Below are 13131 nucleotides of genomic sequence, written 5' to 3'. Positions count from 1 at the left end.
AGCTTTTGAGTCTCCTTCTTAAACAAAAAGTAATTTTGTTGTTGTTGTTGTTGTTGTTGTTTTTGTATTAAAAACACAGTTAAGAGATTTTAGATGTTTTAAGTAAATTCAAAGGGTTAGTAAAGTTCAACCTTGTTTTCTAAATCTCTACAAGTTGGAGTGATTCTGAGCTAAGATAAAATATTTGAGCAGGGCGGTGGTAGCCCATGCTTTTAATCCCAGCAGAGACTGGTGGATCTCTGTAAGTTATTTGTTTTTCTAAATTCCAGAGTTACAGTGAACCAGGTGGTGGCACATGCCTTCAATTCCACCACCCAGGGACAAAACTCAGCTACAGCTCCAAATGGTATGTTTGCACACTAGAGAAGTCATATACCATATTACAGATTAATGTATATATACAGGATTACTAGAAAGGCAGCTAATTTCCAATGGGGACAGGAATAAAAAGCAGCTTTTCCAACCACGGGTAAGCTCATCTCCCCGAATGCAAACCTGACCAATATTGAACCAGATTATACCCTAATTACAGATATCATATTTATTGGTAAATTGGCAACTGGAGACTCTTTATGAAGCAAAAAGGAGTTCACTGACATCTGCCTGTTGGCATCTATTGCAAACGCTTTCCATATACAAAGAATATTTTCTCTTTGAGAAACTAAAGACTGGACTTTAGTTTCTAAATGACCGGACATTTTACAAGGCATGGAGAATCTTATACTCAGTCATTGCCAACCACCCTATGGCTATAAGGGCACTCTTTACAATGCTCAGTTGGATCCATTTGAAGGCAAAGTCCTTTGCAGGCTTACCCATAGAAGGAAAGGTATTACGGTGGAACTGGTACCTATCTGAATTCCTTCGAGACCAGGATGTGGTAACAAAGGAGTCTGTGCCTTCCCTCTCTGAGGAAATAGCTCAGTTGCTTGCTATTACCTTCCCTAAAACCCTCTCCACAAAGAGGCACCTGTTGAAATGAGGCCCAACGGAATGGTCACCACATTTGGCTAATGTATGGTGTGCTTATGGCAACTGATCAACCACTGATGGAACCAAAACTAGTGGAAAGCAGCAGCCTATAAACCAGGGGATGGAACAGCCAATGCTGAGGAAGGAACCGCAAGATCAGCACAGTACTATTGGCTATCAGACAAACAACTGGGAAAGCTGAAGGAAAATCTCTGTCTTCTCCGATTCACAGTGCATGTGCAATGGAATAGCTATGTGGTCATCAAAATGGGAAACCGTTAACCGTCAGATAAATGGCAAAGATATCTGGTCACAGGAGGCATGACTAGAAATGGCAAAACCTACCAAAACTTAGTGAAGACATCAAATTTTATGTTGTTCATACAGGCAAGATAGACAAAATGTCTGAAAATAATGAGATAGTGGACAAATTGGCATCGTTTTTAATTAAGACTATGATATTAAAATTTGCCAGGGAACAAATTCAGAATAAATCAGAAAGAATGATGGATTACACATTCAAAAAACTTAAAAGCTTACTCCTAACACTAAAAAATAAGGGGAAATAGAGAACCAAAATAAAATAGGACGACCCTATGAGAATAACTATTATAAGGAATCCATAGCCAGGTACTGGTTTATACCTTTAATCCTAACTCTTGGGAGGCAGAGGCAGGCACATAAAAATTACAGTGATTTACATTTAAAAGCCACTTGCAAAAGGCAGGCTGAAATTCAAAGTGAATGTCCTTTGTGATTCTAAAAATAAATACACTTAAACCTGAATTTACATATAACGAGAAAGGAAAATATAGGTATATTTATCCACACATACTAAGGAATATTTAGTTTCAAAAGAAATTTTTAATTTCAACTGAAAGACTTTTTCTGTTGCCAAAAAACATTTTGCCTTAGGAAAGGTAGAGCCTGCCAAAACCTCAGTTAGGGTTGGAGCAGGGTTTTATTTTCATCTTTCCAGGAGAATAAAAGCACCCAGCTAAGGAATCCTGAGATCACTGGACAAATGAAAAATATGAAGAAAAAAAAAAATGGGTCATCCACACAACATGTCCCAAGAAAAAGAGTAAATTACCAAGTTTACCTCCATCTTGTCTCTTCTGACCTCTACAGACATAAGTGGCAAATGGTCTTTTTTTTTTTTTTTCTTTTGGGAAATTTTTTTAACCTATTTTTTAAAATTTATTACAACTTATTCACTTTGTATCCTAGCTGTAGACCTCTCCCTCACCCCTTCCCAATCCTGCCCTCTCTCCCTCTTCTCCCCCCTTCCCCCCCCCCCCCCCCCCCCCCCCCCGCCGACGTCCCCCCCCCCTTCTACCTGAACCTAGCCTATCAGGTCTCATCAGGACCGGCTGCATTGTCCTCCTCTGTGGCCTGGCAAGGCTGCCCTCAGAGCCAGCCACTGAGTTTATGTCAGAGACAGTCCCTGTTCCCCTTACTAGGGAACCCACTTGGACACTGAGTTGCCATGGGCTACATCTGTGCAGAGGTTCTGGGTTGTCTCCATGAATGGTCCTTAGTTGAAGTATCAGTCTCAGAAAAGACCCCTGGGCCCAGATTTTTATGTTTGTAGCAGCTTTATTCATAATAGCCAGAAACAACCCAGATGTCCCTCAATTTGAGGAATGGATAAAAAAAAAAAAAAAACCTGTGGTACATTTACACAATGGAATACTACTCAGCAATTAAAAACAAGGAAATCATGAAATTTGCAGGCAAATGGTGGGAACTAGAAAAGATCATCCTGAGTGAGGTATCCCAGAAGAAGAAAGACACACATGGTATATACTCACTTATAAGTGGATAGTAGCCACATAATTTAGGATAATCTGTACACCTAAAGAAGCTAAGCAAGAAGGAGGACCCTGGGTAAGATGCTCAATCCTCACTATGAAAGGCAAATAGGACAGACATCGGAAGAGGGAGAAAACAAGAAACAGGACAGGAGCCTACCAAAGAGGGCCTCTAAAAGACTCTACCTAGCAGTGTATCAAAGCAGATGCTGAGACTCAGCCAAACTTTGGGCAGAGTGCAGGGAATCTTATGAAAGAAAGGGGAGATAGAAAGATCTGGAGGGGACAGGAGCTCCACAAGGAGAGCAAATGGTTTTTATGTGGTTTCGATTCAATTGAAAATTAAAGTTGGCTTTGGGGTTGGTGTGTAGCTCTCTCTTTCTCTAAACTTGTTAGAGGAAAATCCAAAATCTCTGTCTCATATCAGAAGAGCCACCTGCTATGGGATGGAGGAAAACAAAAAATAAGGGTCTACTCTATTGCCACTGATCTCATTCTACTGGGCATGGTGGCACCTACCCTTCATCCCAGCAGTCATGAGGTAGAGGCAGGTGGATCTCTGAGTTTGAGGCTAGTCTGGACTACAATGTGAATTCCAGGACAGCCAAAGCTACACAGAGAAAGTCTGTCTCAAAAGACCAAAAAGAAAAAAAGAAAGAAAACTTTGTTTTGTTTTGTCCATTTGAAGAAATATATACTTATTTAATGTATATGAGTGCTCCATCTACATACCAGGAGAGAGCACCATGTGGGTGCTGGGAATTGAACTGAATGTGTAAGGAAGAGCAGACAGTGCTCTTAACCACTGAGCCATCCCTCCAGCCTTGCCTGTCCTGGAACTCACTCTGTAATCCAGGCTGGTCTAGGACTCACAGTGATCCACCTGCCTCTGCCTCCCAGAGTGCTGCGATTACAAGTGTGCACCACTACGTCCAACTCAAAAAAAGTTTTCTACCATTTTGGTTTTGTTTTTGCTTTTGTTTTTAGGATTTCTCTATGTAGTCCTGGTTGTGCTTATTGTAAACAGGATTAAATAAAGTTAACCATAGGTCAAGAGGCAGAGCAAGCAACAGTTGACAGGGAGTGAACAGGAATAAACCATAGAGAGTAAGAGGAAGTGGATAGAGAGACATAAGAAGAAGAAGAAGAAGGGAGAGACAGTGAACTTGAGGGGTTTTTGAGAGTGAGGAAGGAGCTCTTCCTTTTTTTCCTTGGGGACATCGGCTGAGGAGGAAGGTCAGCTGGGTGCTTTCTCTGCCTTTCTGACCTATCAGGTTTTCGCTCAGCATTTGGCTCCTGAGAATTTACTGGTAAAATTGAATGATTGAGACTTTGTTTAAAAAAACAACAAAAAAGCAACACTGTGCCTGCATGTGGGTGCCGGTGAGTTCTTGCTTTTACTTTTCTACATCTCTCTCAACCAGTGAAACAGGATCAGTAAAAATGAACGGATAGTATTCGCTTTTTGACTTCTAGATACATTCCCCAATAAAAAAGACCAAAGCTCTTTGGAGGAATGATTAATTTCATTACTGAGGAAGTCAGGCAGGGCAAGCACAAGGTTTCATGGGGAGGAAGCCTCGGGGTTTCCCAAGCAAGGAGGTGCTAAGAGGACCTGTTGGTTGGAAATAGTAACTAGCTAGAAGGGGTTTCCACTGGGGGAATTTGGGACAGTTTGAGCATCTAAGAATAACCTGCAAAAGACACTATCATCAGAACAAAATGACAGCCTACAGATTGGGAAAGGATCTTCACCAACCCTGTATCTGACAGAGGCCTGATATCCAGAACATATAAAGAACTAAAGAAGTTAAAAAGCAACAAATCAAACAATACAATTTAAAAATGGGGTATGGAGATAACAGAAAATTCTCTGTAGAGGAATATAGAATGGCAGACAAACACTTAAAGAAATGCTCAACATCCTTAGGCATCAGAGAGATGCAAATCAAAACAACCCTGAGATTTCACCTTACACCTATCAGAATGGCTAAAATAAAAAAGTCAAGTGACAACACATGCTGGAGAGGTTGTGGAGAAAGGGGAACCCTCCTCCACTGCTGGTGGGAATGTAAACTGGTACAACCACTTTGGAAATCAATCTGGCACTTTCTCAAACAATTAGGAATAGCGCTTCCTCAAGATCCAGCTATACCACTCCTAGGCATATATCCAAAAGATGCTCAAGTACAGAACAAGGACATTTGCTCAACCATGTAGCAGCTTTATTTGTAATAGCCAGAACCTGGAAACAACCCAGATGTCCATCAGTGGAGAAATGGATACAGAAATTATGGTATTTTTATACAATGGAATACTACTCAGCAATTAAAAACAAGGAAATCATGAAATTTGCAGGCAAATGGTGGGACCTAGAAAAGATCATTCTGAGTGAGGTATCCCAGAAGCAGAAAGACACACATGGTATATACTCACTTAAATAGACCTATAAGATAAGATAAACATACTAAAATCTATACACCTAAAGAAGATAAAGGAGATAAAGAAGATAAAGAAGAAAGAGGACCTGGGGTAAGATGATCAACCCTCACTTAGAAAGACAAATGGGATGGACATTGGATGTAGGAAAAAACAAGTAACAGGACAGGAGCCTAACACGGAGGGCCTCTGAAAGACTCTACCTAGCAGTGTATCAAAGCAGATGCTGAGACTCATAACCAAACCTTCGGCAGGGTGCAGGGAATCATATGAAAGAAGGGGGATTCAGTATGTCCTGGAAAGGACAAGAGCTCCACAAGGACCAAATATATCTGGGCACAGGGGTCTTTTATGAGACTGTTTCTCCAACCAAGGACCATGTATGGAACCCCCGCTCAGATGTAGCCCATGGTAGCTCAGCATCTAAGTGGGTACCCTAGTAAGGGGAACAGGGACTGTCTCTGACATGAACTCAGTGGCTGGCTCTTTGACCCCCACCCCACCCCAGAGGGAGGAGCAGCCCTGTTAGGCCACAGAGGAGGACTTTGCAGCCAGTCATGAAGATACCTGATAAACCAGGGTCAGATGAAGGGGAGGAGGACCTCCTCTATCAGTGGACTTGGAAAGGGGCAGGGAGGAGATGAGGGAGGGAGGTTGGGATTGGGAGGTAATGAGGGAGGGGGATACAGCTGGGATACAAAGTTAATCAACTGTAACTAATATTTAAAAAATAAAAGAATAAAAAGTATTTTTAAAGGCCAAAAAAAAAAAAAAAAAAGAATAACCTGATGTCAGGCGCGCACACTGGAAGTGTTTCTACAATGAAGGGTTTGCTCTAACATATGTTTTCTCAGAAAGAGGCCAAAGCGAGCACTGCAGCAGCTGGGAACAGTGGAGGCCTTCCTGCAACCTTTCTGAGCCAGCTGCAGGGCAAAGTTGTGAGCCTGAAGCTCTTCCGTGCACCAAAGAAAAGAGAGACCAAAGGCTTTTCTGCCAGGCAGAGGGACTTGCAGCCCTTTGCTGCCAAATTGGAGCAACAAGTGTCCAGTCTTTTTCTCTGTGCATGAACTTGGAAGAGCGTCTCTGGGTCCTGTGCAATGAGTTTACACGTATGTGTTTATGGACTGCGGGTTTTAATTTTACAAATTGAAATCGGTGTGTCTATGGACAGTAAATTTTAGAACAAATGTAAACCAGATCTATTGCTTTTAAGTGACCAGAAATGAAACTATATGTCTTGGAGGTTTTCCTGTGGTGGGACAGATGGTACCTGTCTCCAGTCTCACTCTCATCACTCTCTCTCTTCTCTTTTCGAGACAGGGTTTCTCTGGCTTTCCTGGTCTTGCTTTGTAGGCAGGCTGGCTTCAAATTCACCAGCAATCCACCTGCCTCTGCCTCCGAGTGCTGGGATTACAGGCATTCGCCACCGCGTCCAGCTGATTCTTTATTAACAGACAACTGAAGTCCACAGAGCTCCTCCAGTGGAAAAATGCCTCAATGTGAAAGAAACCCAACCTGATTTAGACACACCGTACCAGCTTGTAGAAACTAAGAAGCGTGTGTGATAATAGGTTTGTTGTACCAGGACAATTAACATTTTCTAATGCAAGTAAATGCTCACTTTAAATTTATTTCTTCTTTGTATATAGCTCATGCTCTTTGATTCAAGCCAGGCTACGAAAGCCCAATCATCACACACTATCACTTCAGTGATAAAAATCTAAGTGTCCCTTTTATGGGTGCAGTACGGGAACCCTGGAGTAGACAACACACATGTTCAAGATCACCCCCAAAGTACTCAGCCTAAAAGCCATGCCCAGGCTCCACTCCCTGTTCACTGTAGAATGAGGGAAGCAGTGTCCAGCTCCAGGCAATGAGTGAGCTGCCAGGAAGCAAGGAAAGGATGGACAGTGAGTTCTTTGCTGCATGGGGAAGTTGTTTACCTTAGCTGGGAGCTGAAAGCATTTGAGATGCTGGCATCCGCATTCCTGTAGAGATTGTGGAGATGGTAGCTGTAGAGCTCAGGGAAAGCCGAGTGAAGGGCTTGGGTAGTGCAGGCAACACACTGCATTAAAGAAGGAAGGTGGAGCTGGGAATCTGCAGTTCTGGGTGACCTTAAATTACTCTCGCATGGAGGGAAGAATGGCAGAAAACACAAGAGTAGACCTAGTGGACTTGAAAAGAGAGAATACGAGGCTCTGTCTTTCACAGTTTTCTGTTTCCTGGCTGTTCTGTGCCCATTCTGTTCTCATGTAATAGATAAATGACACTTACAGAACCTTCTCCCAAAGAATAATGTTGGGTGGGGCAGGTGACCCAGGCCTCTAGTCCCAGCTACTTGGGAGGCTAAGTAGGGAAAATCATAAGTTCAAAGCCAGCCAGAGCTCCAGAGTAAACTCAAGGCCAGCAAGTTCGTGAGACCTGGTTTCTAAGTAATAAGAAGTCTTAGAGTGTATAGCTTAAGTGTGAATGCTTACCTAGCTAATATGAATTAGGCCCTGGGCTTAATGCTCAGTGCTGTGATCAACCTAGAACAGTGGTTCTGAACCTATCTAATGCTGCGACCCTTTAATACAGTCCCTCATGTTGTGGTGACTCCCCAACCATAAATTATTTTCACTGTTATTTCATAAGTGTAATTTTTGCTACTGTTATGAATTCTAATATAAATATCTGTTTTCTGATGGTCTTGGGCAACTCCCCCCAAGGGGTCCTGCTCCACAGGTTGAGAAGACTGCCCTAAAGAGAAAGAAAGAGGAGGAAACGCAGAGAGAGGGAGCTGAGAGGAGCAGAGGAAAAGAGGTAGAGGAGGTAGGGAGACGGAGGAAGAGTGAAAAGGGGAAGTGAGAATTCGGATGAATGTTGGAAATAGATAACAGTGTTCATTGCAGTGTGAGTGTCCTGATCATCCCTACCCTCATACACTGCGATTCTGTTGAATGTGTTGGGTGGACCCTGAGAATTTAACTTAACTTTTCTAAGCAGATTTCAGGTGAGCTGCAGGTGCAGACCCATGCCCTGAGCTTGAATGGCACTAGATTGCAAAACACTGACTTTTTAAAGAATGTATGAATGTATGACAACAAAGCTCCTTCAAGCATGCCTGTGAATACCCAGGGATGAGAGAAGAGACCATGGAAGAAGAGTATAGAAGAGAAAGCTAATCTTTGTGAAAGATAAGTGTATGTAGCGAATGTACAGGGAATGATGGGTTTGGGGTGGAAAATCACCATTTTGCAGTGTTCAGTGCAATAACTGATTCAGGTAAGGGTCATTTGGTGAGAGGCTTTGGGGGAACAATGTACTCACAAGGTCTCAAAATATTAACCATATTAAATGAATTTCAAGTTGCTTACTAAGAACTGTTGGAGAAAGAAGACACTATTATAAAAATAAGTGATGAAATGTAAGTGCCTCCATGATGAAATACATGGACCTTGTGGCTCCCTGAAGGATGCAGCAGGAGATACAGTTGCATTTGTGGGATACTCTAACTAAAAATGCGTGTCCAGAATCCAGTCATAAAGCATTAGACAAATCCAAACTGTGGGGCATTCTATAAAACACCAGAAGCCAGACCCAGCGGCAATCAGCTGTCATCGCAGCGGGTTGGGAGCCTGAGGCAGAAGGCTTGCACATCTTTGACAGTGTTGACGACATAGCAGGACACACCTGAAAAAGGAAATGCGGCCCAAACTTTTCAAAACTTTCCAGGTAGCAAAAAAATAAACAAGAAAATATTCTAAACTAAAAGCCAATTACAGTAGATTCTGGGCCAAACTCATTCTATAATTGGTGATCTAGAGAAAATGTTATTATGGGCTGTTAAATAATATTTAATAACTATAAAATTGTTTGTATTGTAGTGGCACTGCAGATGTGTGGAGGTTGAAAATGAGGTACACACTGAAGTACTTAGGCATGAGTACCATTGCAACTCAAAGTGCATGCGCAGTGTGTGTGTGTGTGTGTGTGTGTGTGTGTAAGGGGGGGGAGACAGGGGAAGAGAGAGACAGGCAAGCAGACACACAGAGTGCAAAATATGACATAACCGTAATGTTGGGAAACATAGAGAATAAATAAATGTTAAATTTACCAACTTCTCTAATTTTTTTTTTTTTTAAGTTAAAGGGGAACTAAATCCTCTCTTTCCTACCTGTTTTAGGGTGACTTGAATGTGGGCACTGGGATAGGTATAGGGTGAAAGGTCAGAGGGCATCTGTGAAAAAAAAAAAAAGAGAGGCTGGGAAAAGGGAGGTTTGGGTGTGCCAGATAGAATCAAGAGACATGATCTACTTTATTGGGGGTAATTTAAAACTGACGCTTCCAGCAACTTTCACTGAACAGCCTACCACAAGAAGGACTGTCTCTTACTCCAGTCACAGCTGTAGCTAAGAAAACTGACACCGAGGGGTAAACAGCAAAGCAGTGGCTAAGCAGAAGTCCCGCCGGGTTTGGATTCTAAAGTGAGAGCACTGCCCTTGGGCAGAGCACATGTGTTTGCCATCCACAGCTGGAATGGCACCACAGAAGTTCCCACTCTTCCCTTCTGACGCCTGACAAGACCTTATTTGGGGGGTTCAGAGCAATTTTTATATTCTGCAAACATCTAGTGAATGTCTTCTGCCCTACACATCATTCTAGGGTGAAACAGAGTCCCTGTACCTCCAAGCTTACCTGGAGAGAGGAAAAAAAAGAATAAAAAAATAAGAAAGTCAGCAGGACAATGGTGGTGCATGACTTTGATCCCAACACTGGGGAGGAGGGAGGGCAAGGTGGATCTCTGTGAGTTCAAGGCCAGCCTGGTCTACAGAGTGAGTTCCAGGACAGCCAAAGCTAAATAGAGAGACCCTCTCTCAACAACCCCTCACCTCTGCAATAGTCAGTAGCAGATTTGGAGAATGTCTCTGCACTTTCAATTGGATACTTCAACAATTTAAAGATTCAGAGCTGGAGAGATGATGGCTCAGAGCACCTGAGGTCGGTTCCTAGGGCTCATGCCAGGCAGCTCACAACTCTTATACTCTAGCTCTGGGGCGCTGCAAGTGCTCTGGCCTCCGTAGGCACCTGCTCTCATGTGCACATGCCCAAACACATACACACAAAGAGATAGATAGATAAATAAACAGAGACAAACGGTTCTGAAGACTCAAGGGACGTGTAGCCTAGGCTGGGGAAACGGGAAGTTCAAGGGCCCTAGGGCAGTCATGAGCTGGAAGTGACAGACTCGAAGCCAGGTCTGACTGAGGCAGGAGGATTAAGAAACAGGAGGTTGGTACCTGGCCAAGAAAAAAGAAATAAATGGGAGGCAGTTAAACTAAGAGAATACTGTGATCTGATTTTCAATTTTAGAAAACCCTCTGGACAGAATTCTTGTGGGGAATGTGGTCACCCAGATGAGAATGGACGGCGGGTTCACAGTAGCGTGGGAATGACACGTCCTCTGAAGGGACGGATTTTGAATGTGGTCAATACTATCTGCTGCTGGGTGTGGGGCAAAAAGAAAAAGAGAAGCTATCTTCTAGGTTTGGGGTGAAGAAGCATCACAGCCCATAGTCCCCTTTGAATTGTAGAAACATTAAATGCCAAAATCTGTATGGGCCCCATTACTTAACTCACTCGACACTTACTGGCTATCCTTTATTAGAAGCTCAGGAGTCACAGGACTGGGAGTAACAGCTGCACCATCAGCTTCCTTGAGTGCTTAAAATAGTGTCCATAAAGGTTGTTGTGTTCCTGTGAGGGCTTTCTTTTTCTTTTTTGAGGTAAGTTTTCATGTATTCCCAAGACGGACTCAAACTCACTGTGTAGCCAAGGATAGCCTTGAACTCTCGATTCTCCTGCCCTTACTTCCCAAGTTCTGGAGTCACAGGCCTGTCCCACAGTCTCAGCTTTATGCTCTGGAGAGTGACCTGGTGATGGGGCATTTTCTTGACTAGCCTACACCTTTGTAGGATGGGTTCCTGGTAGACACCCCCTTCGACCCCATCTCTTCTTGTAAGAAGTGTTTCCTGTTTCCCCGGGTGTCTCTCAAGTGCTGCCCTGCTCCAGCCACCAGACTAGTTGCTTTACCCAGTGAACTGCAAGGCCTCTGGGAGCAAAGTCTGCCCTGGCTTCCTGCCTGGTCGGTACGAAGAGCACCCGTGTCCTGGGTAATGGGGCTGCTGAGCGGAGTTCCACTGAGGCAGGCCCCGGGCTGCAGCCCAGAGTGAGGCACTAAACTCTGGGTTTCGCCTGCAGAGCACCTCCTCTGGGCTGCTGATCTGAAGTTAAAGACTCAGTGGGGGCAGGTGTGTGTGTGTGTGTGAGAGAGAGAGAGAGAGAAAGAGAGAGAGAGATATCAACAGACATTGCATGAAATACTCAAAGAATTACTTAAAAAATATATATATATATTTTAAAAGACTCATTCATGGAAGTTAGCAGCAAAAGATTTAAAAAAAAAAGCTGGCAGGATTGGGGGATGGGTTCTTTTTAGAAAACAAGGAATTTTCAAAAGGTTAACATCAACCTTTTCCCTCTTTACAATTTAAATTTCTTGTTGTTGTTTTCTCTCCCAGGAAAAGGGTAGAAATTTAATACCTGTAACAGCTGGAAACTATTTGAGGGAAAAAAAAAAAAAAAAAAAAAAACCTGACCGTGTAAGCAAACAGCTATTTAAACTTTACTCTGGTGGTCATATAAAATTAGTAAACAGTTCTAAATTTGACTTTCAAGTCATCCAACGCGTTAACCGTTTCAAAAAATGCACATTCTTCCGTCATTACCCCATAGTTTGCTCTAAAGTTCCTTCCTTAGCTGGACAGGGTGAAACTCTCCGGAAAAGGCCGCCGCCGCGGTAACTTCCTTTCCTCGCTTTACATGGGAAATAAGGCGGAGTCCCACCTCCTCACTGTCTCTCGAGGCTGGGGCGGCCCCGCGGCGTCACTTCTGCTTGAAGAACGCCAAGGTCTCCCTGGCCTTGAGGTGGCTTTTCACGAACTCTGTCAGTCTCCTGAAGCCGTCGTCCAGCCCCTCCCCGGTGACGGCGCAGCAGGGCTGCACGTACCAGTTCCGGTCGCTGCACAGCTTCTTCACCTTAAACATCCTGGTGATGTCCTCAGCGCTCAGGGCTCCGGGCAAATCCTGTTTGTTCGCTAAAACCAGGACCGGCGCGTTCCGGATGTGCTCGTTCTGTAGGATGTGCTTGAACTCTCGGCGGGAGTCCTCCAGCCGCCGCGCGCCGTCCGAGCAGTCCACCACGTAGGCGAGCCCGTGGGCGTCCTCGCAGTAGCAGTCCCAGACGGCTCGCATCTTCTCCTGCCCGCCCACGTCCCACACCGTGAGCGCCAGCCCGCCCTGCAGCTGGACCATTTCCACGTTGAAGCCGATGGTCGGGATGGTGCTGACGGTCTCTGCCAGCTTTAGCCTGTAGAGCAGAGTCGATTTCCCGGCGGAGTCCAGCCCCAGCAGAAGGATGTGGGCTTGCTTGCCTTTGGGGCTTTTAGAGTTCAGCAGACCCATTTCGGGCTTTTTCTTCCCTAAAGAGCTTTTCTCTTGGCCAGAGACAAAGCTTCCTTTCCAGGTCTCGGATGAAAACGTTTCGGGAGAAATAGCGTCTGTGCCACAGCCATAGCCTGAGAACAGGTGCCTGTCCTCGTTTATAGTGTGGCTTATCGACTTGATGATAGGCAAACAGTGTTTTATTTGCCGTCCCAGCCAATCCTCAGGAATCTGTGGGAGTCGCCAGCGGGTATCACAGTGGCTCAAAGGGGACATTCTTTGTGAGTGAGTAGGGTTAGGCGTGGCCTGGTGCTGCACGGTTATTCTCTGCGGTGCAAAAGTTTGGAGGAAGTCAAAGACTAAGGCAAGCACAGGAACAGCCCGGTGGAACGAACACAACCTTTTGTTTTAGGTAACTTTAACT

General features: G+C 44.2%; 1 protein-coding gene across 1 annotated transcript; it reads right to left on the bottom strand.

Moving 5' to 3' along the window:
- Positions 1-11635: 11635 nt before the first annotated feature.
- On the bottom strand, positions 11636-12865 carry Arl14 (ADP ribosylation factor like GTPase 14). Its single transcript, XM_055596855.1, has one exon. The coding sequence runs from the start codon at positions 12726-12728 to the stop codon at positions 12150-12152; it is 579 nt and encodes a 192-aa protein (XP_055452830.1). The 5' UTR covers positions 12729-12865; the 3' UTR covers positions 11636-12149.
- Between the last annotated feature and the right edge of the window lie 266 nt (positions 12866-13131).

This window comes from Psammomys obesus, unplaced genomic scaffold (genome assembly GCF_907164565.1).
Source record: "Psammomys obesus unplaced genomic scaffold, mPsaObe1.curated_primary_1811, whole genome shotgun sequence".
Lineage (NCBI taxonomy): Eukaryota > Metazoa > Chordata > Mammalia > Rodentia > Muridae > Psammomys > Psammomys obesus.
The sequence above is the reverse complement of the archived record's forward strand: the minus strand, read 5'-3'. Positions and strand labels throughout refer to the sequence as shown.

Bases quoted from the DNA above. Each gene is read 5' to 3' on its own strand.
- Arl14 (XM_055596855.1), bottom strand. From the start codon at position 12,728: ATGGGTCTGCTGAACTCTAAAAGCCCCAAAGGCAAGCAAGCCCACATC.